General features: G+C 32.9%; 4 protein-coding genes and 1 pseudogene across 4 annotated transcripts; 4 read left to right on the top strand and 1 right to left on the bottom strand.

Moving 5' to 3' along the window:
- Positions 1-124: 124 nt before the first annotated feature.
- Positions 125-5,208, bottom strand: LOC136411070 (tigger transposable element-derived protein 6-like; annotated as a pseudogene).
- Positions 5,209-15,044: 9,836 nt separating this feature from the next.
- Positions 15,045-15,434, top strand: LOC136411069 (jerky protein homolog-like). Its single transcript, XM_066393472.1, has one exon. The coding sequence runs from the start codon at positions 15,045-15,047 to the stop codon at positions 15,432-15,434; it is 390 nt and encodes a 129-aa protein (XP_066249569.1).
- Positions 15,435-15,578: 144 nt separating this feature from the next.
- Positions 15,579-16,421, top strand: LOC136411068 (jerky protein homolog-like). The gene has a single exon (XM_066393471.1). It carries the CDS (start codon positions 15,579-15,581, stop codon positions 16,419-16,421), a length of 843 nt encoding a protein of 280 aa, XP_066249568.1.
- A 1,640-nt stretch (positions 16,422-18,061) lies between these two features.
- LOC136411067 (tigger transposable element-derived protein 6-like) lies at positions 18,062-19,724 on the top strand. The gene is made up of 2 exons (XM_066393470.1): positions 18,062-18,966; positions 19,514-19,724. The coding sequence occupies exons 1-2, from the start codon at positions 18,587-18,589 to the stop codon at positions 19,722-19,724; spliced, it is 591 nt and encodes a 196-aa protein (XP_066249567.1). The 5' UTR covers positions 18,062-18,586.
- A 31-nt stretch (positions 19,725-19,755) lies between these two features.
- Positions 19,756-20,691, top strand: LOC136411066 (tigger transposable element-derived protein 6-like). Its single transcript, XM_066393469.1, has one exon. It carries the CDS (start codon positions 19,756-19,758, stop codon positions 20,689-20,691), a length of 936 nt encoding a protein of 311 aa, XP_066249566.1.
- The last annotated feature ends 5,942 nt before the right edge of the window (positions 20,692-26,633 follow it).

Raw genomic sequence — 26,633 nt, 5'->3', positions numbered from 1 at the left:
TGCAGAGCCGTTTGTCGAGTTTTCTTGATGATTAAAGTATCCTGGAGGTGGAGCTCTAGCTTAGACATTAAATTTAGAGCTGATAAATCACCATGTACCTCAACAAAGCGTTTTAGTTGCTGTGTCAAATCAATTGCCTGTTGATATATTTAATACCCTCTTTTTCTGCTGTATGCTCATCATCTAAATCATCGGTCTCTCTTTCTTGCAAGCGAACTTCCAGGCATGCAGAATCATCTATTTCTTCGAATAAGATATTATCGTCCACGGTGTAAAAGTCCCCTAAATCACTATCATTTTTAATTCCAAAATCATTTTTACGTTTCAATATTTGAACTAAAAGTGATAATAGAAGGTCATTTTCAGTATCTGAATTTTCTAAATTATGTGATGCAATTTCACGGTTAGTAGAGTGGGTAAGTCCAGATTTGTAGAAACAATTGTAAATTGTACATTCTGTTACTTCGTCCCATGCATGCTTAATAAGATAAATTGTATCTAAAACGTGTATATTCTTTGATAATTCTTGAGCTAATTCAGCAATATTAATGGCTATTAAAAGTTTTTTCACAATAAATGTTCTGTAAAAAGATTTGAAACTTTTAATAATGCCCTGATCTAAAGAATACTAGATACAGAAGTGCAGTTAAGAGAGAAAAAAATCAGTTCAATATTTTCCAACTTTATGTCTCTTAGATGAGAACACGCATTGTCAAGAAATAACAGAATATTTCATTTCACATGTTTCATCCTTCGATCAAACTGCACCAACCATTCTGTCATTAGTTCACCAGTCATCTATGATTTTTTATTCCATTTCCAAATAACTGTCAAATCATTTAGATTAATATGTTTTAAAGACCTTTATTTTGCTATTTTTCCTATTACTAACGGTTTTTCTTTTTTGTCAGACATATTTACACAAAACAATATTGTAAGTCTTTCTTTTGAAAGTTTGCCTCTAGTGCATCTTTCACATTTTAGATATAATGTTTTGTTGATAAATACACGAAAAAATAGCCCGGTTTCATCTGCGTTATAAATATTTTCTGGAGAATATATGTTTATAATTGAATGAATTTTGGCTAAAAATGTCATAACATCATTGGGATTTACACACTCGCAACCTCCCTAGATATGACTCTGAAAGCGATATTGTGTCGGATACGAAACTTTTCCAGCCAACCTTTTGAAGCACTAAAATTATTATAACTTAATCCATCAGCGATTTCTTTGGTTTTTGTTTTTAGTAATACACCTGAAAACATACATACACAGTAAAATCCCTATTAAGAGGACACTGACGGTACCATAAATTTTGTCCGCTCAAAGGGAAAAAAATTCAGGCATAACAGATTTTTTTATCATATAAAATCATCAAGAAAACATGTACAGAGTGGCCACCGAGAGGTGACCCTGCACCTTATCTCAAAAACTGTAAGAGTTACAAAAAAACTTTAAATATAAAAGTTTCATAGTTTTGTTAATAGTTTTTAAGTACTTTATGTTTATGTATATAGCATGTCTCATTTTCGCGGAATGGAAACCAACTTTCTTATTTTGAATTAGACAGTATACGTTTTATTTTTTTATTTGATTCTACATAAAAATCTAAGCCTTTTTTGTATTTAGTCATATACACCTATCTCTCATAGTTTTTGAAATAATGAAGCTTTCATTTTTTTTTCAAAAAATCAACTAGCAAAGAAATGGTAATATTTACTTCAATATGCAAATCAAAACGATAATTTTTAAATAGCAAGTGAATGATGGTCTACTAACACTTGATATCTGGTCACTTTGCATTATTAATATACAGGGTGACGAAAAAATTTGATCAAAAAATTGAATTTTTGACAGGCAAAAAGTCAAATATTTTAAATGGGACACCCTATATATTAACTTATATTTTCTTTATATTTTTTCATATATACAGGGTGTTTCTAAATTATGGTGCCAAATTGATATGGAAGGTAGATTACATCATTTTATGCCAGAAATTCTATATAAATATGTGTCCAAAAATGCTTAATAAAAAAAGATACAAGGCGTTTTATGATAGTTTGGAAAAACATATTTCTATTATTTTTTTCCGAAGGGCTTTTGTGATTTTATTGAAAGTTGGTACACAAGATGTGGCCGATGGGTGCAACAACTATTGATGAGTACATTAATTTTAGTTGCTATGGTAACCAAATAACAGAGGTGGCCTTGAAATTTTTTCGATAATTTTTTTTTGTGCGTGGACAAAATGCATATTTAGTCAGTTTTTCTTAGAGCTTGTTTAAAAATACACAAAAAAGGTACTTTGATTTAAAACCGATAACGTACTCTGTTTTCGAGAAAAATGATTAAGTATGAGACACTGCAATCTGCTCATTTTATTTATTATTTTCTGTTGACAAAGTCAGTGGTTTAAATTAAAAAAATTATAAATAAGGAAACTAATAACAACAAAACATACTTAACAAGTGTCAATTTACAAATTGTTCGAAATGTCTTCCACCACTACGAATACAAGCTTTGACTCTTTTGAGGAAGTTAAATTGTACTTTTTCTATACTTCTTTCGCTTTGTTTTATCTCCGCAAATACATCCTTAATTCTTTGCCTTAAAAAGTTTTCATTCGGGATTGGCCTACTATACACTTTCTCCTTTACATTACCCCATAGAAAAAAATCTAAAGGATTTAGATCGGGGCTTCTTGGTAGCCATTTTTGTGGAGCATCATGTCCACAACCAATCCACTTAGTAGGAAAAGTATTATTTAAATGTCTCCTGACATTTCTGGAGTAGTGGGCAGGAGCACCATCATGCATAAGCCACATTTTTCGACGTGTTTGCAAATCGATATGTTCCAATACTTCTGGAAGTTGGTGCGTCAAGAAGTTTAAATAATGGCCCCCATTTAAATTTTGAGGTTATTCAACAAGGCCCAAAATTTTAGTTCCCAAAATGTCCACCCAGAAATTTATTTTGGGATTGAGTAACTACTGTTTCTCTGGGATTTTCTTCACTCCACTTATGGTTATTTCTTGAATTGAAAACTCCATCTTTTGTAAATGAAGCCTCATCTGTAAATAGTATATTTTTCGCAAAATCTGATTCACGTTCTATTTTATGGAGAACCCAATTACAAAACGTTGTCCTTTTTTCAAAATCCGTTGGCAGCAGTTCTTGTACTTGTAATAGGTGGTACGGATATAAGAGTTGCTCTTTAGCTACTCTCCACACTACGAAATGCGGTATATTTTGCATAGCGCCTATTCTTTTAGTACTTAACGTATTATCTTGCTCAAAATGCCTTAATATTCGCTCTTCATTTTCAACAGTTCTTGTTGTACGCGGTCTGCCAGCATTTTTGTTAATGTTTCTCAAACTTCCTGTCTCTCTAAGGCGAAGGTCAATTGAAACAAACAGTTTTCTTGAAGAAATTCTCCTATTAGGATATATCTCTTGATAACATCTTCTTGCTGCCCTTGAATTACTATCACATTTACCAAAAATTAAATGCATATCGATAAGTTCTTGGAAAATGTATCGTTCAGCCATTGCTATTAAAAAAAAATTACAACATTTTTAGAAACGAGCAACATGACAGGAATCTAAAAGACTGACTTTAACAACAGAAAATAATAAAAAAGCATGACAAGCTAGATATCCGAAACCTAAATGAAATGGTAGATGAGCAGTTTGCAGTGTCTCATACTTAATCATTTTTCTCGAAAACAGAGTACGTTATCGGTTTTAAATCAAAGTACCTTTTTTGTGTATTTTTAAACAAGCTCTAAGAAAAACTGACTAAATATGCATTTTGTCCACGCACAAAAAAAAATTATCGAAAAAATTTCAAGGCCACCTCTGTTATTTGGTTACCATAGCAACTAAAATTAATGTACTCATCAATAGTTGTTGCACCCATCGGCCACATCTTGTGTACCAACTTTCAATAAAATCATAAAAGCCCTTTGGAAAAAAATAATAGAAATATGTTTTTCCAAACTATCATAAAACGCCTTGTATCTTTTTTTATTAAGCATTTTTGGACACATATTTATGTAGAATTTCTGGCATAAAATGATGTAATCTACCTTCCATATCAATTTCGCACCATAATTTAGAAACACCCTGTATATATGAAAAAATATAGAGAAAATACAAGTTATTTAAAATATAAGTTAATGTATAGGGTGTCCCATTTAAAATATTTGACTTTTTGCCCGTCAAAAATTCAATTTTTTGATCAAATTTTTTCGTCACCCTGTATATTAATAATGCAAAGTGACCAGATATCAAGTGTTAGTAGACCATCATTCACTTGCTATTTAAAAATTATCGTTTTGATTTGCATATTGAAGTAAATATTACCATTTCTTTGCTAGTTGATTTTTTGAAAAAAAAATGAAAGCTTCATTATTTCAAAAACTATGAGAGATAGGTATATATGACTAAATACAAAAAAGGCTTAGATTTTTATGTAGAATCAAATAAAAAAATAAAACGTATACTGTCTAATTCAAAATAAGAAAGTTGGTTTCCATTCCGCGAAAATGAGACATACTATATACATAAACATAAAGTACTTAAAAACTATTAACAAAACTATGAAACTTTTATATTTAAAGTTTTTTTGTAACTCTTACAGTTTTTGAGATAAGGTACAGAGTCACCTCTCGGTGGCCACCCTGTACATATGTATTTAAATGAAGTATTTTTTTGTTGAAAGAATAAAAAAACATGAATGCACATTTAAAAAAATGAAGATAAAAATTCATCTAACGTAGTTTAATGAATTTTTGGGAACAGGACAAAGTGTCCGTTCAGGAGGGGTGTCTGCTTTAGAGAGATGTCCGTTATGAGAGTTCACTGTATATTTAAAATTTTATTTACGTTAAATCGTTTTAAATTAAAATAATGAACATACCTGATAATGGAATACCTTTACTACGAGCCCGAATAAACCACTCATAACAGAACCTATCGATATTTCTACCTTCTTCTTTTTTAAAATCTTCGTTTTTCACATACGTTTATATTTGAGCGAAATTTACTTAATAAATATTCTTTATTTTTAATGATATTAGCTGCCTGTATTTTTCCTATTTCAAAGCTTTTTGCTAAATCACGGACACTAAGTTTTTCCTTATCGAATGTTTCAATTACTTGGACTTTTTGTTTAAGCGTTAGAACGTTCCGTTTCGTCGACATGTCGGCACTGTTAGAACACCACAGGCAAAATTACAAATGATTATTATTGTTTCTGCGAATAAGTCCACACGCCCTGGCGGGAAACTACCCATTAAATCTTAAAAAGCCCCGAATGTTTATTTCTGCGCGCAAATTGAAATTTTGTTTTCCGTCCGCTCAAGAGAGGGCTTTACTGTTTCAGGGGACTGGATTTTGGTACCGCGTCCATCCAAGAGAGTATCCGCTCAAGAGAGAACTAAATATATAAGAAATCAATAAAGCAAAATCGGCAAAAAAAAGTGTCCGTTCAAGAGAGTTGTCCATCTATTAAAGGCGTCTTTAACAAGAGGTTTCACTGTATTTATAAAGGGATTTTAATGAATTAAGAAGCAAATAAAATGACATTGTTCAGACTACGGAATGACGTCAAAGTTTTTTTAATTTGTTTTCTGCTTCAGGTACAACTTGAAAATTTTAAATATATTTTTTACATTTTCTTGATAGAAAGTGTTTTTCTAAATTTTATGACGTATGACAAGTTAATATTAAAACAAATTTTAACCGAAAAAAATTGAACAATTTTAACAATATGAGTTATGTAACCATTGATGTCGTTATAGGGCCATCTGTGTTATTGTATGGTCATCTGCATTTCATTCCATATTATGTAATTGTATTATCCTATGTAACGATGCTTGGCGCTATGGACAAGTGGAGCCCATTAAGACCCAGCAAGAAAAGACAAGATAAAACGCTTTTACCCATTGGAATCACATTATTCTTCGTCATAATTTTCTGTAACTTCGCCATTATGTGTCATCGGGTGGGTCGAGTTGTTCGAAGGGATATGATGCGGGTCCTAAGCCCAAATAAAGAAGGAGGGTTGGGGCAGCAGGTTAGCAACCCGTTCTTTGGAAAAAGGTAAACATTTTAAAACACCTAAGAATCAGCATCGGAATGGATTGGACGGACAGAGACGACCCAAGCGACAATTTAATGTTAAGAATTTCAGTACATGGAATGTGCGTGGACTAAGTACAAAAACAAATAACGTGGTTGCAACCCTAAGAAATGCAAAAATGTATATAGCAGTGATCTCAGAAATTAAGAGGAAAGGTAACAGTGTAGAAGAAGTGGACGATTTTATTAGCATCTATAGTGGAATACTGAACCGTGAAAGAGCTAAAAAGGGAGTATCTATACGCATAAATCTCTCAAGAAAAACATAACCTCCTGGGAGACCATAAATGAGATGATGGTAGCAGTAAACATAAAGATTGCAGGCCGAAGATTAACCATAATAGGAGTGTATGCACCCACGAATGATAATACATCCTTAAACAAGGATTAGTTCTTTAATCTCTTACAATACATGCTATACACAGAACAGGTAACGAAAGAGAAATAATCATATTAGGAGACCTGAATGCTAGAACAGGGAGCGCGCAAAACAACAAAATTATTGAACAATTTGATGTAGAGGTGATAAATGATAATTAACAGAAACTGCTAAACCTCAATGAAATGAATGAGCTAAATGTCATAAATGGCTTCTTCGAACACAAAGATATACACAAATATACATAGCGCCCAAAGACCTGCCCACTAAAATCTATCATGGATTATGTAATAATACAACAGAACTCAAAGTTAAAACCAAGAAATACAATATGACAGGATATGAATGCGGATCAGACCATTATTTGCTGAAGTCAATAATTGAAATACCCATAAGATATGCAATACTTAAAACACACCAAAATAAACAACCAGTCAATAGTAAGAAGGAAGATAAATAAAACATAGAAAGCCTACAAGATGGCAGCATCAAATATCTCTACCAATCAAGATTAACGCAAAAACTACAGAATATTATTAAACAACAGGAAGCAGTAAAGGCATACGACCAGGTAATTACAGCCATACATCAGGCAACAATAGAAGCACTTGACAAGCGAGAGAAAGGAGACCGTAAAAACCAATCAATAACTTGGGATATCATATTGCAGGAAAGTATAGAAGAAAAACAACAAATATACAATAAGTGGCTAAGCTCAAAAGACCCCATCCATAGAAATATCTATCGAACAATAGGTATAACGGAATTATTTTGAGAATCTGTTAAACTGTAATAAATACTTTTAAAATTCGTCCTCTATAATTAGCTTTCTTTAATAACCATAACAACCAATCCAAGGCATAACCTGACAATAATTTGTATTCTTTAATGTTATTATTAAAAATTAAATAAAATTTATTATTATGGGAACACGGTAAAAGATAGGTATAGAACACTATAGTATCAATTGAAAGGGCATTAATTAGTGATTCTAATTAATACATAAAAATATATATTCCATTTGAAATAAGAAAGTTATGCTAAATTATAAGGGAGTAAAATTTGACCACTTTTTGCTTACCCTGTATATCAGTTTAGTAAATAATTCATTCTAATTTGAAGATTAGTTTGTACTTAAGAAGTAATAGTAAAAAATAATAGCCAAGTACCTCATTTCACCTAGAAAAAAAAATTTCTTATCTCTTGCATTTTTATATTTTCTAAAATTTCTCGAGAAGCGATTGTTTTAGACCCAATGTGTGTTATAGAAACTTGTACTATTTTCTTTTTATAATTCCAAATATGTAATAAAATATAGGGTGTTCCATTAAAAAAAACATATGTTTGAGATTTATCTTTTTTTATACACCCTGTATAAATGAAAATATTTTTAAAATGCACCTTGTAAGGTCTTACATACACCTCTAAAAACAATATTCGATCAAATTATTAATAAGGACGTAATACCCCGAGGCGCTCTTGGTGCCCCACCCTGTATATATAGTCTGTCCCAGATAAGAATGAACAGCATAGGGATCTCAGAAACAGTAATAGATATAAAATGATTTAAATTGGGAAAAAGCTCGGCATTTTAAAGCAAATTAATAATCTGTTTTTATACCCGCTAAATTCCGAATGGTTACGAAGATATCCGGAAAAAAACGAATTTGGCGGTTTTCGTTTTTTGCAAGTAACTCTTATACGGTTATAGTTAGAGGAATGAAAGTTTTACATTATTAAAGCACTTTTTTGAGAACTGTTTAGCAGTGTTGCCAGTTAAATCCTTACCTTCGGAGAAAAATGAGTAAACTTTTGATTCTCATATGGGCGTGATATCAATTATTTATATTTTCAAAATCCTCATAAAATTCCCTTTTCAGCCATGTATTACATTTAGTATTTTTCTCAGAAATTTTATGAGTTATAGCCATTAAAGCATTAGTACGAAGTAAGTATTTAATAAGAAAACTGGCAACACTGCTAAACAGTTCTCAAAAAAGTGCTTTAATAATGTAAAACTTTCATTCGTCTAACTATAACCGTATAAGAGTTACACTCCTCGCCAGAAAGATAGCCCAGGTGTGCTATCTTTAATTTTTCACCAACGCATGTAAAGTTTTGAATTTGAGACGAATAATATCAAACCTTATCAGCTCAGAATATGCGGTTCGTTGAGAATAATTAAAAATATTAAGAGATGTAACGGGCAAAAAAAATTTTGTTTTAATTTGAAGTACGAAATGATAGCACGTTCCGTTAATACATTTCGAAATTCCTCAGTATTTCATTATCTGCCAACGAGTAACGAATACATTGTGAAATTGCATAAAGGGGGTGTAAGGATTTGTACGCAAAATGTGCCCCAAGAGATATCATGTTGAATTTTTTACCAAAGGTTCCTATGTTTACGAAAACCTACCTGCCAAAATTTCAATCCCCTAGGCCTCACCGTTTGGGGTTGAGAAGGGGTTAAAAGCAAAAACTTCAAATTGCGATATCTCTGAAACCGCTTATCGTACAACGTGGATTCAAATATATGTTTCTAACATGCCCTCTGTCCACGTTACCATTTTTCTTCAATTTTTCAAGTAAGGGCAAAGGACTGAAAATTAAAAAAATAAAAGTTTTTTTTACTTTTGTCTACTTATTGGTCTGGTACACCAATCATAATTTTACACCGCGTAGAGGACATTTCGAAGCACCTACTCAATTTTTTTCATATTTCTAAAAAAGGTACTTGGCACCTAAAACCGAAAAAACCCGCCAACAAACCTTATTTACAGTCAATATACGTTTCCAAAATAGTAGCCTTGGTGCTTTGTTGTGTATGGTATAAATAATATTATTGTCTACCCCCATAATACTTTGAAATGAAAAAACTTGTATTTGTACAAAAACGATATAGAATTAATAATAATAAATATTTTCAGAATAATATGGGTGTACATATGTTATTTATAGGTATTTCAAACCTTTGGATATACAGGTATATTAATGTTCATCTTTTTTTTTAATTGTTTGTGTAGCTTGGCAAATATGGGATTTTTGGAGATTTTACAGCCTGGGTCGACAACAGACAGAGAAAGTATTCGGCGGAAAACAGATCTCCTGTTAAAACTACTAAATACAATTCAATTTTTTTTCAATTATGGATTTGTTACCTTCGACTTCAACATCCATTCGGAGTGCAAAGTGCCCAATTTGTTCTCGTTCAGTGAATAAAGTGAAAGGAAAATCAAAAGTTATCAGCAATCCTGAAGATGTGTCATCATATGTAAAAGTATTTTGTGTTCCTGTACAAGAGGGAAACATCGTTTGCGGGAGATGTCGTATTTATTTTTATAAGAAAAAAAGGCCGTTGTGGAAATTCAAAACGATGTAGCTAAAGATAGCACTGATAGTAATCCTTTAAGTGAGGTAGATGTTTCCATTTATGATAGTGATTCAAGTACTTCCGCACCTAAGGATTTCAGCGATGTCACAGCTAAATGTTCTACAACTAATGAGCAGCATGTTCCTGCCGAACCATTAGTACGCATGGAAATAGGTAGAACTGTGATAACCCACAGATATTGCATCATCTGTGGATGTACAAATAATTTTGTTACAATTCCCGAGAGAGCTCGTTTCCAATGTTATGTGAAAAGGAGAATTTTTATCCCATCGGGCAACCGATGTTGTCCAAGTCACTTGATTAATGACTTATTTTTTATAGAAGATCTAAATCGGATTCAAGTGTATTCCAGTATTTCAGCGCTTAGATGCGATGAGCTTTTTCAACTAATGGAAAAATTAACAGTTAACTGTGACGCAGCTCTTCTTGATAAGGTTGCGGATTTTTCGATGCCAGAAGAACAATTAAAACTGTTTACGAGCTTAAATTGGAAAAATGTCATAAAATTAAAGGAAATGTTAACGTCCCTGAAAAATTCTTGCAATAGAACCACGACGCAGGCAATAGTTACGTTTTTGTTTAAACTGAAAACGGGCAATTCACAAGAATTAGTTGCATCCATTCTACAATTATCAAACAAGTGGATTGTATCCGAGTATGTAAAATCGGTGAGGAAAGCTTTTATTCAGGCTATTATATCAAAACAGTTTGGATGTAAACACACCTCAAAAGAAAAAATCATGCTTGAAACGAGCCCATTAGCTAGACAATTATATGAGACTGACACTGCTTTAATGTTAATATATGACGGGACTTACGCCCGACATCAGAAAAGCACGAACAATGAGTATCAAAGGAAATCGTTTTCAGGGCAGAAGAAAGTACCTTTATGCAAGCCCTTTACTATATGTATGTACGACCAACGGATACATTGTCGATATGCTCGGTCCTTATACAGCTAATGAGAATGATGCACTAATTCTAAAAACGATCATGGAAAACGAAAATGCTGGATTATCCCAATTAATGAGGGTTGATGATATATTTACACTTGACAGAGGATTTCGGGATGTGGTTGAATATTTCCAAAACAAAGGTTATGTAGTATCTATGCCAGTTCTGAAAGGAAAACAGAAGCAATTAACCAGTGTCGAATCGAATCAATCCAGATTGGTGACTAAATGTCAATGGATAGTTGAAGCCGTACACGAAATCTTAAAACAAAAGTATTTACTGGACCATAAGATAGATAATAAAATCATTCCCAAAATTGATGATTACTTCAGAATTGCTTCTTTCTTGCAAAATCAGTTTGGAAAACTGACTTAACAGACTTAACAGACTTAACATCTGATATAGATACAAGCGAAGCAATAATGATAAGGATGAAATCTCTTGTGGATACTGAAAATACGTTATCCATAGAAGTTGAAAATGAGGGATGGGCTCGCAAAAAAGTTCCTTTTGTCCAGATAACCTCGAACGTTTTAGAGAATTTCCCTCAGCTGACAGAATCTGAACTTAAAATTCTATTCACTGGATCTTATCAGTTATCACAAGCTGTGTCTTACCTAGCAGAAGTAGTAAATTAAGATGGTTCAATCAACATTCATTATTTAAAAGAAAGCAACAATATTTTGAAAATGCAATGTCATTCTCGACATGTCAATAGGAAGTCATACATTTGTTTTATAGAGTATATTCCAGAACAAAATGAAGTATCTGGTAAGCAGATATTGCTGTAATTGTGCAAATGGTAAACGAACTGTCGGTTGCTGTTCCCATGTAGCCGCGATTATATATTATTTATCACATGGCCGATATTTAGCCAGAATTATCAAACCTGCCGAATTTTTAAATAAAATGTATAAGAGTAATGGTTTTGTAGGTGTCCAAGAGGACAGTGACATAGAATAACTGAAGTCTTCGACAATTTCTTAGGATCCGACTTAATTTCATTCATACTCTACTTTCAGAAACCGAATGTCGCTGACTTCCCTCGGAAGTGAAAATAGGTTGATTTCAATCTGGTGTGTCGGTCATTATTTTCATTTACATGCTTATATAATTATTATATCTATTGTAGGAGGAACTTATAACTCCTTTAATAAAATTAACAATGTTATGAAAATTATCAAACTCAAATGCAAGGGTTCGTTGGCGGGTTTTCTCGGTTTTAGGTGCCAAGTACCCTTTTTAGAAATCTAAAAAAAATTGAGTAGATGCTTCGAAATGTCCTCTACACGGTGTAAAATTATGATTGGTGTACCAGACCAATAAGTAGACAAAAGTAATAAAAAACTTTTATTTTTTTAATTTTCAGTCCTTTGCCCTTACTTGAAAAATCTGAAGAAAAATGGTAACGTGGACAGAGGGTATGTTAGAAACATATATTTTAATCCACGTTGTACGATAAGCGGTTTCAGAGATATCGAAATTTGAAGTTTTTGCTTTTAACCCCTTCTCAACCCCAAACGGTGAGGCCTAGGGGATTGAAATTTTGGCAGGTAGGTTTTCGTAAACATAGGAACCTGTTGGATTTCTGATACAAGTGTTCACGTCCAAAATTCAATAGTCTTTATGTTCTCAAATTTATTGTCTGTAAGAGTCAAGTTTGTTCAATTTATGACTCCTTTTCTTAAAACAGAAGAAAGAAGAAAGTATGGGTTTTTGAGTCTTTTGTTTCTTGAAGTTAGTATTTTCACCCATGTAAAGACCAGATGACCAGGACAATAAATCAAGAGAATGGTTGCAGTATTTGACCCTTTTAATACTGATGGGTGGTAAAAGTGTGAGTCTTTAGGAGTTAGTTCGTTACAGATCTTTTGACCGTTAACACGTGCCTTCTGACTGTAATAAAGAAATTAGAGTTCTAACAGAAACGATCTGTCTTAGATTCTTTTATTTCTATACCCCATAATCTCACAGAACCTTTGGTAAAAAATTCAACATGATATATCTTGGGGCACGTTTTGCGTACAAATCCTTACATGCCCTTTATAAGTATGGGACGCGGAAAAAAATTAAACGAGGCAGAAAAGAAGCAAATATTTGAATTATTAAAACAACAAAATTTATCAGTATCGAAAATATCGAAAGTAATAAAACGAAGTCGTAAAGTAATACATAATTTTTTTAAAAATGTTGAAGACTATGGGAAAAAGAAAAGTACTGGTCGGCCGTCATCGTTATCTGATTGTGATAAACGAGTAATTTTGCGTGTAGCTTCTAACTCGCAATTAACAACGAAGCAAATAATGGAAAAGTCTGGTGTTAGTGCTAGTGTTTCAAGTGTTCGTCGAGTTCTACTATCCTGCAAAAACATTAAGAGACTAAAATTGAAAAAAAAACCTCCATTGACAACGAAACACAAAGCAGAACGTTTAAGCTTTGCGAAAGAGAGAGTGCATTGGAAAAAAGAATGGAGGGGAATACTATTTTCGGACGAAAAAAAATTTAATCTCGATGGTCCTGATGGATTCCAATACTATTTCCATGACTTAAGAAAAGAGAAGTTGTCAGCAATTCGACGACAAATGGGAGGAGGCAGTGTAATGGTTTGGGATGGCATCGGTTATTTCGGCAACACAAGTATCAAATTCATTAATGGGAGAATGAATTGTGTCCAATACATAAATTTAATAAAAGAACAAATAAATAATCATGCAGAACGCATTTCTGGACCTGATTACATCTTTCAACAGGATAATGCAGCTATACATACATCAAAATTCGTTCAATCTTATTTTAAGGAAAATAATATTTCTGTTTTACCGTGGCCTGCACGCTCCCCGGACCTTAATATAATTGAAAATTGTTGGGCAGAACTTGCCCGTGACATGTACAGCAATGGAAAGCAATATCAAAACATACAAGAATTAAAAAATGCGATTTTACGTGAATAGGATACGTTAAATCAAAATTATATCCAAAAATTATATAAATCGGTACCAAATCGTATGATAGAAGTTATAGAAAGCAAAGGGGGATGTACACATTATTAAAGAATTATTATATATATATATATATATATATTAAATTATGATTAATTAAGATTTATGTTGATTACTACATATTATCTTGTAGATGTGCTATCATTTCGTACTTCAAATTAAAACAAATTTTTTTTTGCCCGCTACATCTTTTAATATTTTTAATTATTCTCAACGAACCGCATATTCTGAGCTGATAAGGTATGATATTATTCGTTGCAAATTCAAAACTTTACATGCGTTGGTGAAAAATTAAAGATAGCACACCTGGGCTATCTTTCTGGCGAAGAGTGTATTTGCAAAAAACGAAAACCGCCAAATTCGTTATTTTCCGGATATCTTCGTAACCATTCGGAATTTAGCCAGTATAAAAACAGATTATTAATTTGCTTTAAATTGCCCAACTTTTTCCCAATTTAAACCATTTTGCATCTATTACCGTTTCCGAGATCCCCATGCTGTTCATCCTATACATATATATAGATACAAAATGGTTTAAATTGGAAAAAAGTTGGGCAATTTAAAGCAAATTAATAATCTGTTTTTATCTCGGCGAAATTCCGAATGGTTACGAAGATATCCGGAAAAAAACGAATTTGGCGGTTTTCGTTTTTTGCAAATACAGTAGGTGCTCGGTTATATGAACACCCTATTATGTGAACTACCCGCTACAATGAACACTTATTTCAAATAACATCAGGTTCTATAGAGTGAACAGCGTTGCTCTCGATTAAGTGAACAAAAATACTAGTTGGCAATATGCACTATTAAAGTGGTAACCTGTAACATTTTCCTTCCCACATTAATAGGGACTTCCCCGAAAATGTCGAAAGACTCGAAAGGGACGAAAGGTTAATTTCATCAGTGTATGGCTTGCGTATACCACGACAGATGCACATTACAAGTTTATGCAAAGTTTATCATTATGAAGCGAAAAGTGTTAACTTTATCAGTAAAAAGCGGTATTATAAAAAGTTTAGAGAATGGTTTGAGTGTTACAAGTTTATCAAAAAAGTATGGTGTCGCAAAATCTACAATTTGTGCTATAAAAAATAATTAATTGAACATATTGAAAGTAACATCGCAATGTGCGTGTGAAAAATTTAAAAGAAGAACGTTGAAAAAAGGTGAGATGCCTAGAATGGAGAAAAGACTTTATGAATGGTTTTGCAAACAGAGGTGTAAAAATCTACCAGTTACAAGCGAACTGTTAAAAACCAAAGCTAAGTCATTATACGGGGAATTAAAAGAAAAGGAGAAGTTTTTTGCCAGTGACGGGTGGCTACAAAATTATAAACGCAGATATGGTATTCGATTTCTAAAAATTTCTGGTGAAAAATTGTCGACTAATCCTGAAATGATCGAACCATTTAAACAAGATCTGCGTTCCATCATTGAAAAGGGAAATTTGGTGAATGAACAAATCTACAATGCAGATGAAACGGGCCTTTTCTGGAGATTACTCCCTGATAAAACTTTAGTTAAAAGCGATGAAAAATCTGCTCCCGGAAGAAAGGCATAGAAAGCAAGGCTTACTTTTCTTGCTTGTACGAATGCAACTGGAGCACATAAAATTCGACCGCTCGTAATAGGAAAAGCTAAGAATCCGAGATGTTTCAAGAACTTTACGCTTTCAGTTGATTATGACTATTCCGCAAAGGCTTGGATGACTTCGACCATTTTTGAAAACTGGTTCCACAGAACATTTGTGCCTGAGGTCAGAAGATATTTGAAACAAGTAGGGCTTCCTGCAAAAGCAATTCTACTATTGGACAACGCTCCCAGTCATCCTCCGGCAGAGAATCTACGATCAAACGATGGAAATATTTTTGCATTTTATATGCCCCCAAATGTAACGCCACTTATACAACCAATGGACCAAAATGTGATCCGTATTACTAAACTATACTACAGGTCAAGTTTGCTATCTTCGATTGTCTCTTCGAAATCTGAAAACTTATCAAAACTCCTCAAAGAACTGACAATTAAAGATGCTGTTATAAATCTTTCTCGAGCATGGAGTAGACTTCAGGCTGATACGATTAGAAAGTGCTTTGTAAACATTCTCAACTTTGAAGGAAGTAAGAACGAGGAATATTCTGAAGAGGATATTCCCCTTAGTATTTTGAAGGAACGATATAAAAGTGAGACTAAAGAGCCCGAGCTGGAAGTCGTAAGTTTACTGAAGGAACTTGACCAACAAGTAGTTTATTCTAAAGATGAGATTCAAAGGTGGATCGAGGATTTGGAGGAAGAGCCACAAAGCGACATTAATGATGACGATTGGGAAAGCAATGAAGATCAAAATGAAGCTCACCAAGAGAAAACTGACGTAACTTCATCAGAAGCTTTGGATGCATTTAATACGGTTATTCGTTGGGCGGAAAGAAACATATTCGAAGTTAACAACTTGTTGGTGCTACGAAAGTGCCGAGACAAAGCACTGCAAAATAATTTGGCAGCAAAAAAAGTCCAAAAACATATTACACAATACTTTAGTAAAATGTAATAAGTACATAACATGAAAATAAAATACTTTTGATTATATGAACAATTTGATATTATGAACACCCTCGGTTTGAATTAGTTCACATAATCGAGCGCCTACTGTAACTCTTATACGGTTATAGTTAGAGGAATAAAAGTTTTACATTATTAGAACACTTTTTTGCGAACTGTTTAGCAGTGTTGCCAGTTTTCTTATTACATCCTTACTTTCGGAGAAAAATGAGTAAACTTTTGATTTTCATATGGGCGTGATATCAATTATTTATATTTTCAAAATCGTCATAAAACTCCCTTTTCAGTCATGTATTACATTTAATATTTTTCTCAGAAACTCTATGAGTTATAGCCATTACAGCATTTTTTGATAAGTCGGCCATGATTTTGACTTATAGTAATGGTACACATTAAATAAATGAATGCTGTGGAAACGTCAAAATTATTTAAAAGTATAAATATATTACTGGTATCAGCCTAAAATTAAAAAAATAATTGTTTCAAATTATGTATTTAATAACAACAATGCAGCTAAACTTGGATCGAATCGAAATCTCAAATTATAACAAAAGTTCAAATAAACCACCATTATTTTCCAGGCATAGGTATGCTCTTTTCACAGTCGAATCCACACCACATATTAAACCCAAAGCGATGTTGGTGTCTTGATGATTTTTTTAATCGTGGATTCTGTTGTGACCAATAATGAGTATTGTGTCGGTTAATAATTCCATTGTTGGTTACCATGCTTTCATCTGTCCAAATTATTTTAGAAGGAAAATTTATATTATCTTCACATTTTCTTGTATACCACTCGCAAAAACTTGTACGCCTCACTTCATCACCTTGTACAAGAGCATGGTAAACTTTAAATTTATAAGGACGAAATCTGTTTTTTCTTAAAACACGATGGGCCGTTGACTTAGCAACACCAGTACGTATCTCAATATACCTACATGATGTTTCGGGAGTTTCTATAACAGATTGTAAAACAGCATATTGTATATCTTCGGTCAACTTCTTTTTGCGAGCATTTACAGGTTGTTTAAACGAACCATATTCTTTCAAATTAGACATCAGTCTTCTAAATATGGATTTTCCGGGTTGCTTTCTTTCCGGGAACTGATTAAAATACATATGTTCAGCATCTACACAATTTCTATGACATAATATGTAGCACGACAACATGTCAAATTTCTCTTCATTAGAAAAGCAATTTTGAGCTATTATTATGCACACGTCAAACAAATTTAAGGTTTTGCAACTTTTAAATAATTTTGACGTTTCCACAGCATTCATTTCTTTAATGTGTACCATTACTATAAGTCAAAATCATGGCCGACTTATCAAAAAATACTTTAATGGCTATAACTCATAGAATTTCTGAGAAAAATATTAAATATAATACATGGCTGAAAAGGGAATTTTATGACGATTTTGAAAATATAAATACAGTGAAAGCTCCCGTAACGGGCAGCTCTAATAAGCGACCATCTCCCTTAAACAACCAAATTTTTTGGAACCGATTTTAGTTCTATATTTTAACACATAAGGCACATTCCCATAAACGGGCACTCCTATAAACGCTCGCGGGCAACATGCTTCATACCCAAAACTAAGAAAATATCTCCCATAAACGGCCACGAAGCTCCAATAGCCGGGCGAATTAGATTTTAACGTACCATTACGTTACATGCGTTATGGGGATGCTCTTGGCTGTTGCCTGTTGTGGCCATTTCTTTATTTGACATATTTTATTTATAATGTTTACATCGAATGCAGTTGTCATTCATGTTATAATTGATTAATAGGTATTATGTCTAGCAAATAATTCTTGTTTGTTGTTCTTCGTAGTCTTGTGGTTCGCCGGTATTTCTAATACGGAATTATATTTGGTCTAGTGTGAATGATTCATGATTATAATGAAAACAGAGAAACCGATAGCAAAGGTTGCGGGCAGCGTGATTCCTGCAACCTAAATTTTGTAGGACATTCAATTACGATTTCTGGAAAATTAAACTTGTGTCCGAGACGAATCGACGCGTACATTTTTTAAGTTCAGTGATCAGTGATTTCCCTTGAATTTTTGAGGATTTACCGTTTAACTTTAAAACGAGTTCTTCTTTATCCTTTGTGTTCTAAAGAATCGAACGTTGCGTTTATTACATAATAATGTCACCGAAAAAAAGAATGTTAACACTAAAAGAAAAGATGGAAATAGTAAATGTAATTGACAAAGAAAAACTATCAACTCGGACTATAGCATCACGATTTCGCATAGGAAAGACGCTAGCTACAATGATAGCAAAAAATAAAGAGGATATTCGACGTTTGTGGCAGTCTGGTGCAAATGAACACCAAAAAAATAGGTTTTTCAAAACTGAAGGCTGGAACATTGATAAGGCATGTTTCGAGTGGTTTAAAAATGCTAGAAATCGAAGGATTCCTATATTAGGTGGGCTTGTAAAAGAAAAAGCTAAAGAAATTGCGAAAAAATTTGGCTACAAAAATTTTAGTGCATCTGATGGATGGCTTCAAAAGTGGCGCAAAAGACACAATGTTATATGCTTTAAATTAGTTTACGATCCAGTGAGCTCTGTTTCGGCAAGGTTTTATTGATAGCGATTGAGATTCCCACGATATCGTAGAATGTTCAAGACCATGAATAGCACGTCCAGTTTCATGCCGTCATACAGTTTTTGAAGGCACCTATTGTTGTCTTATTCACGCGATTGTTGCGAAGATGGACTGAGGACAGATGTGCGTCTAATTACAAGATGTTCGCCTTATTTGATTTACAACCGAAATTTCCAATGTCGAGTCCAATAAACCTCCCTTCCGAACTTCTCATCGACGGGGTTAAAAAAGATGAGACAACTCTCGGTCTCTTCTCCACGAACATTCGGACGGTACACATCGCGATCGGTCACTCACAACATCTTAATTTACACTCACTAATACTCTAGATATATTACATTATAGTTATTCGAACATATCGTATTTTAGATTTATTGTTATTAATTAATAAATAGTGTTAACAAACATTGTGAATTAATTGAACAATTAATATCATCTCGTTTACAACCATACGGGAAAAACACACAACATTAGTTTTAAATGCATTTCTGGTGAAGCAGCTGATGTAAATCAAGAGACAGTTGATGAACTTTTGGAGAAACTTCCTTCTTTTTTACGCGGATATCAATGCGAAGATATTTACAACGCCGATGAAAGCAGCCTTTTTTTTCGTGCGTTCCCCGATAAAACGTTGGCCTTAAAATCTGAAGTGTTCAGGAGGAAAATTGACTAAAGAAAGACTAACTGTGTTATTTTGTGCAAGCATGACTGGGCAGAAAGAAAAACTATTGGTGATTGAAAAATCGGCTCATCCTAGAGCATTGAAAAACATAAACATTAAAGATTTGTCCGTTATGTGGAAGTCAAACAAAAAAGCTTGGATGACTCGGGACATAATGAGTGAATGGTTAATCGAGCTAGATCGAAAAATGGGCATTGAAAATAGGAAAATTTTGTTGTTTTTAGACAACGCTGCGTCACATCCTCGAGAATTACCTCTAAGAAATGTAAAAATTATTTTTTTGCCTCCCAATACAACCTGTGTTTGTCAGCCACTGGATCAAGGTGTCATTCAAAACTTCAAGTTTTATTACCGAAACCAGATTTTAAATCATATTTTATCAAACATGGATTGTGCAAATTCATTATCTGAACTTTCAAAAAAAATTAATGTTTTGGAGGCTGTATACTTCATAAAAACGACATGGCAAAAGGTTGATCCAGCAACAATAGAAAACTGTTACATAAAAGCTGGATTCAGAAAATCGGATACGACACTTCCCCATTTTGACCCCGAAGACGACTTACCGTTATCTGTACTTGTGATAATGATGAAAGCTACTAAAGAGTTGAATTTTACCAATGACAAGAATCTAGAAAAGTTTATAAACATCGATCAAAACACACCGACTGAAGATGATGATTTCGAAAATCAGGTTACAGCATTCAGTCAACATAATGAAAACATCGAGACATATGACGAAATAGAGGACGTTGAAGAAGAAGAAAATAAAATAAAGTGCTACGATGAAGCTTTAAATTACATTAGAGAACTGAAAAACTTTTCTAAGGGCGACTATGTGGCTTTTGAACAGATCAAGAATTTGGAATGTCATTATCAGAAGTGCCGTATAGAAGAACAGCGAAGAAAGTTTAAGCAGCCGAGTATTTTAAAAATTTTTCAAGCTGCTCCTAAATAACTTGTTTTTTTTTTCAATTTTTTTTTTTACAATTTTACATTTTTTTGTGTTTGCATGTCCATATTACATACTATTTATTATACATATATGCTATATATCACATATTATGTATGTATTGTACATATCATACTATGTGCATTTATCAATAAAAAAACTAATTCCTATTTAATAAAGTTTTCCCTTAAGCGGGCATAAAAGTTGGAACCGTGACTGCCCGCTTATGAGAGCTTTCACTGTACTTGTATTTGTCCATTATTCCGTCAATAAAGTGGAGCTTTACTGTGCCAGCACTAGACATACGCCTCCTTACCATTACGCTAGTTAGATGATAAAATATTACGTATATTAAGAAATATGATAACAGTAAACTAAAAGAAATTTGTTCTAGTAGGATATAGGACCCAATTACGCCTTATAAATTGTTAATGCTTATATTGCATTTATAGGAGAATATAAACTGGTAGAATAGATTTTCGACGCCATTCTTGAACCTAGATTGTTCTGCATTAAAGTAGTTGATTAAGAAATTTTAATTATTAAATTTTTTTAAAACTTTACTTATTCAATAAAGTTTATAACTCGCTCCCTCCGCTGTGTTTCACAACAGCCTTTAGAATTTGTTCTTTAAGTTCTTCACCTGATTTTCTCCACATACAGTGCGTTCACAATGAAAGGCACAAATTGACATAAAATTCAAGAGTTTGTTTTTTCGAAAAATGCTCGGACACGCCGATTTTTATTTTTGGCTGCGGTTTTTTAATAGTAAATTCATACATACAGGATGTCCCAAAAATAAGTTGCGAGCATCCATTTAATTTTTTCAAATGGAAATATGTACTTATTTTTTTATTTTATTTTTGAATTCTAAGGTTCTAAGTATTCTACAATAAGTATTCTAAGTGCGTTCATGTACCATATCCTATACCTAAACTCAACAGTTATCGAGAAATTTAAAATTGAACATATTAATAACTAAGACCGTATTTCTAAGGATTTTTTGTAAATCAAGCAAAACATTCAATTGTGTGTTTATTGTTTACCTAGCATGGCAAATTTAATCTTCAACAAAACACTTCGAATTCATCGATTTTAGTTCCTTGACCCATAGATCATTTTGATGTGATATTTTGTGGAAATAAAAATCAAACTTTCTCCTTTTTAATTTTTCAGTGTCATTTTGTTAGTTTTAAGTTTCATTTTAAAAATACATTTATCTAAGAAAGAACATATTAAAGTACTTATGATGATTGGTTTTGAAGGCAGAGTACTCAACAAGAAGTATGTAATTTATTTAATGCAATTCATCTTGATCAAGTTTTAATTATTATATCTAATGTCAGAAAAATTGAATTGAAATTTACTGAGCACGGTCACGTTAGAGGTTTACTTAAAGGAATAACAACAAAAATATCAGAAGAATCTAAACTAGACGTTTTACTAGAAACTGTAAATACTCCTCATGTAGCAATTAGGACAATCTCCAGGAATTGTAATTTGTCATAGGGATCTGTCATAAATACTCCGAAAAAAAAAAATCATCCTTATAAGGTTCAATTGATACATGAACTAATAGAAGATGATTTTGACAGAAGAACGCAGTTTTGTGAGCAGTTGATTGAAATTAATAATCAAAATTTAGATTTTACCCAAAAGATTATTTTTTCTGATAATGCTGCTTTTGTTTTAAATAGACACGTGAACAGATAAAACTGCAGGTATTGGACAACTGAAAATCCTCGTTGGACACAAGTCTGTCACATACAGCATAGACAAAAAATAAATATTTGGCCAGGTATTGTCGAAAATCGAATTCTTGGACCTTATTTTTTTAAAGAAAATATAAATGGGAAACGCTACTTAGACTTTCTTTAGTTTGAGCTCATCCCCGCTTTAGTTGTTGTGTTTCCTAATCCACAAAATCCAGATATTCCTCATGATGAAATATGGTTCCAACATGATGGGGCACCTTCTCACTTTGCAATTGCAGTTCGACAATTTCTTGACTTAGCTTTCTCTAATAAATGGATTGGACACAGAAGTCCTATTGAGTGGCCACCAAGGTTACCGGATTTAAACTCATTAGATTTTTTCTTATGGGGTTATTTGAAATCTGAAGTTATGTGAATAGACAACTAATCTTAATGGTCTGAAGTAGAGAATACACTAGAAAATAAGACTTATTTCACCAAAAGTAATTGAAAACGTTCAATAGGAAACACTCCTTTGACTACAAAAATGTATTGAAGTAAACGGAGAAAACATTGAACATTTATTATAAAATTGTTATTATTAATTGTTAAACAAATTTATTCCTTTCATCATGAACGTACTTAAAATACTTAGAAACTTAGAATTCGACGCCGAATGCAAAAATGAAATAAAAAAATAGGTACAGTAGGCGCACGTTTATCTGAATACTCGATTATATGAACTATCCAATATAACGAACAATAAAATTTTAATATAGTAGGTTCTATAGAATGAACAACGGCAACCTCGATTATATGAACTTCTGGTAGTTCACCGCAGAGGTTTCGGGAACCCCGAAAAGGTTTAATAATGTATTATAATGGTATAAAATATGTACTAATAATAGTTTCCGCAGCAAGCTATAGAATATAACAGGCTTATTTGATCCGCCGAGTTGCATTCTGTCGTCAAAATATGAAGCGCAAAGTATTGACATTATGAAACAAAAGTGATATTATAAAGAAGTTGGAAAGCGGTGAAAGTGTCACAAATCTCGCAAAAAAGTATGGTATTGCAAAATCCACTGTTTGTCTTATAAAAAAGAATCGAATTAATATTTTGAATACTTCATCCGAGTGCTATGGTTTGAGTAAAATAAAAACTTTAAAAACTGGAGAAATGCCTAGAATGGAAAAAAAAAATTATATGAATGGTTTTGTAAACAGAGATCCAGAAACCTTCCGGTAACAAGTGAGCTATTAAAGATCAAGGCAAAATCATTACATGGGATTTAAAAAAAAAAGAACACTTTAATGCAAGTGATGCCTGGTTGCAAAAGTTTAAACGTAGATTTGGCATTAGATTTTTGAAAATATCCGGTGAAAAACTATCAACGAATCCTGAACTTGTACCTCCATTTCAAGAAAATCTTCGCTCACTTATAGCCAGACTTAATCTTACAGATGCACAAATCTATAATGCAGATGAGGCTGGTCTCTTTTGAAAGTTGCTTCCCGAAAAAACGTTAGTAAGGAGAGATGAAAAAACTGCTCCTGGGAGAAAAAGTGAAAAAGTTAGACTTACTTTTCTTGCCTGTACAAACGCTACAGGAGATCAAAAAATTAAACCCCTTGTAATAGGGAAAGCAAAACGTCCACGATGTTTTACAAATTTTTCGTTGCCAGTAGATTATGATTACTCTAAAAAAGGCTGGATAACTTATACAATATTTGAGAACCGGTTTCATAAATGTTTTGTTCCTCAAGTAAGCTAAAAAGATAACATATCGTCTATATAGAATTATACTGTCGTATGTACATTTAACCTGTATCAGAAACAATGAGGTCCAAATATTTAACTGTATTTATTTACTACAAAACTTATTTTTGTTACAAAAAAAAGGTTAAATAAAATCAATGAATAACTTGGGCATCCATTTGAGCATGGATTTAATGGCTGCTATTTTGTTTTTATTTAATGGGTTGGATTTTACTGCCATTTTAGGAATTTTTATCTTTATTTTAAAAGGTTGTCTCGTAGAATTATAATTTCTAATTTGAACCCTCTCCCACGGGCAGTTTTGATTGTGTGATTTTTTATATCGTAAGTCAAAAATATTTGCAGATGAAAAATTTAACTGGCTAACTTTTGAAAATGGAATACTTTTGTAATTGTAAACAACACAACAGGATTTTAAATTAAAAAAGTTTTTCGCAGTCATATTCAGTATTTTAAAAGGTTTCCTAATGGAAACCTTTTTTAATAGATGCATTAGAGATAATGGCGAGTAATACTCTACCTTCGATAATAATTTTTCAATGCAACTGTGTACATTGTCAATTTCCTGAATACAAGAATGACCTGCTGTTGAAAATTTCATTGTTATTGACTGGACTTGCGGGTATTTATATAGGAAGTATATAATAGCATAGGACATTAGGGAATTCTTGTTCTGCGGAACGCAACTATCGCTCCATAATATTAGGTTTCTCAAATCTGGATGATCTTCAATGACATTTTCCAAAATCTTAAATAAAGCACTGGCAATATCATTGCCACTCCTTCCCATAAGGTGTTCACCCCAAATTGCGCAGTACACTTGTTTTGTGGTTGATAAATGAGCTGTCATATTATAAACACTGTATTTTGATTTATAATAAAAATTGCTAATTTCGGCTCGTGGACAGCTTAGAACGTTTTCCAAATCAAAGCACAACACAAAAAGAGATTTATCGGCTCTATCACGATTCCGTTCTTCTCTTGCATAGATCTTTTCTTCACCGTGAACGCGATATTTCTCTTCAACTTTTTCATTTTTTTCGTTGTTCCTTTTTAAAACTTCAATTTCTTCGCATAAATCGCATTTATCTTTTCTCCAAGAATGAAACGATAAATTAAAGTGGGTGCAAAAGATGTGTCTGTAGAATGTTTCTTTAACAGAAGGTCGATCTTCTTTTTGGCACATCTCTCTGTATAGTCTATACATTTTTTTAATATTCAACGAAGAATCTAAAAACTTCTTGATCGTTGTTGTACGACAGTAATGTGACGCTATACAGGGAAATGAACTAATATGTGACTTCACAAATTCAATGTCGCTTTCAGGAATAGTTTTTTTTCGGTGTTTGCCTTGCAAAGAAACAGAGGGAATATTAGAGCTGTTTGTTTTTTGTGATGTGCCGTTAATACTCTTCTCTCGCTAATAGATAAAGTTCCCAAATACCATTGCTTGCAAACCTGTATCTTACAATTACCTAATATCATGTAATAATTATAGGTAAAATGTCGCCGATAATTTGGTGTCTGTGTCGTTCGTCTTTGAACTTGTATTTTCTCGGTCGATGAAATTATATACATATTTTTTCCTTGTTCGGATAGTGTGTATATATATATATATATAATCTTTATTTCTCAATTAAGAAATGGGCTATCGACCAATGTGGTCTTTCTGCCCGTGAAATACAACTTAAAGGTATTAAAACTAATAGAAGGGAAGAAAACAAACAATTAGACAGCCGGAAAAATGAAAAACTCACTCCATGAAGTAGTCCAGCAGGGTTTTAGAGGGGAACAGGAATCGGTGTTGTCTCGTCTGTCTTGTTAGGCAAAAGAGGTTCAGTAAAGTCCAATAGTGATGGTTGTCCCTCCATTTCGCTTCTAGATGCGTTAGTCTTTCCGTTATTTTAGTCAGTTGTGTGCGTTCATACAGGAGTTCGTTGAAAGGGTTGTGCAAGGGGTTTTAAGGGTGTCTAATTTTTGTTATTAGTCTTAGTGCAATTTGTTCTGTTACCTGTATGTGTTTTTTTGTCTTGACTGAAGCATTCGTTCTCAATATGTGTCCGTAGTCTAGTAACGGTCTGCAGATCGCTTTGTATATGTTGGTTGCGGTTTTAGTACTGACTCCTTTGTCCTTATACGTAAGTCCTCTGAAGTGCTTTGATCTTTTAATAACCTCCGATCTTACGTTTTGTACGTGTTTTGTAAATTTCAGTTTTTGGTCAAGTATTATACCGAGGTATTTTACTTCTTGTTTTGGTGTTGTTCTTTGTCCGTCTGTTATTATTGTCGGGGAGTTATCTTTAATTCGATGATGTGTTAGTAGTAGTTGATTTTTCGCGACGTTTGGTGTTAGTCTCCATTTGTAAAACCACGTCATTGTATTGTTTGTTAGTGTCTGCAGTCTTGCAACAGCCTTAGTTGTAGTTCTGTCATGTGCAATTAGTGCAGTATCGTCGGCGTATTGTAGTATGTAT

This window comes from Euwallacea similis, chromosome 9, assembly GCF_039881205.1.
Source record: "Euwallacea similis isolate ESF13 chromosome 9, ESF131.1, whole genome shotgun sequence".
Classification (NCBI taxonomy): Eukaryota; Metazoa; Arthropoda; class Insecta; order Coleoptera; family Curculionidae; genus Euwallacea; species Euwallacea similis.
Note: the sequence above shows the minus strand (reverse complement) of the source record. Positions and strands in the feature narration are given on the sequence as shown.

Coding starts and splice junctions, on each gene's coding strand:
- LOC136411069 (XM_066393472.1), top strand. CDS start 15,045: ATGCCTAGAATGGAGAAAAGACTTTATGAATGGTTTTGCAAACAGAGG.
- LOC136411067 (XM_066393470.1), top strand. CDS start 18,587: ATGTCACCGAAAAAAAGAATGTTAACACTAAAAGAAAAGATGGAAATA. Junction 18,967..19,513: donor CTTCAAAAGTGGCGCAAAAG/ACACAATGTTAT, acceptor TACGGGAAAAAC/ACACAACATTAGTTTTAAAT.
- LOC136411066 (XM_066393469.1), top strand. CDS start 19,756: ATGACTGGGCAGAAAGAAAAACTATTGGTGATTGAAAAATCGGCTCAT.
- LOC136411068 (XM_066393471.1), top strand. CDS start 15,579: ATGACTTCGACCATTTTTGAAAACTGGTTCCACAGAACATTTGTGCCT.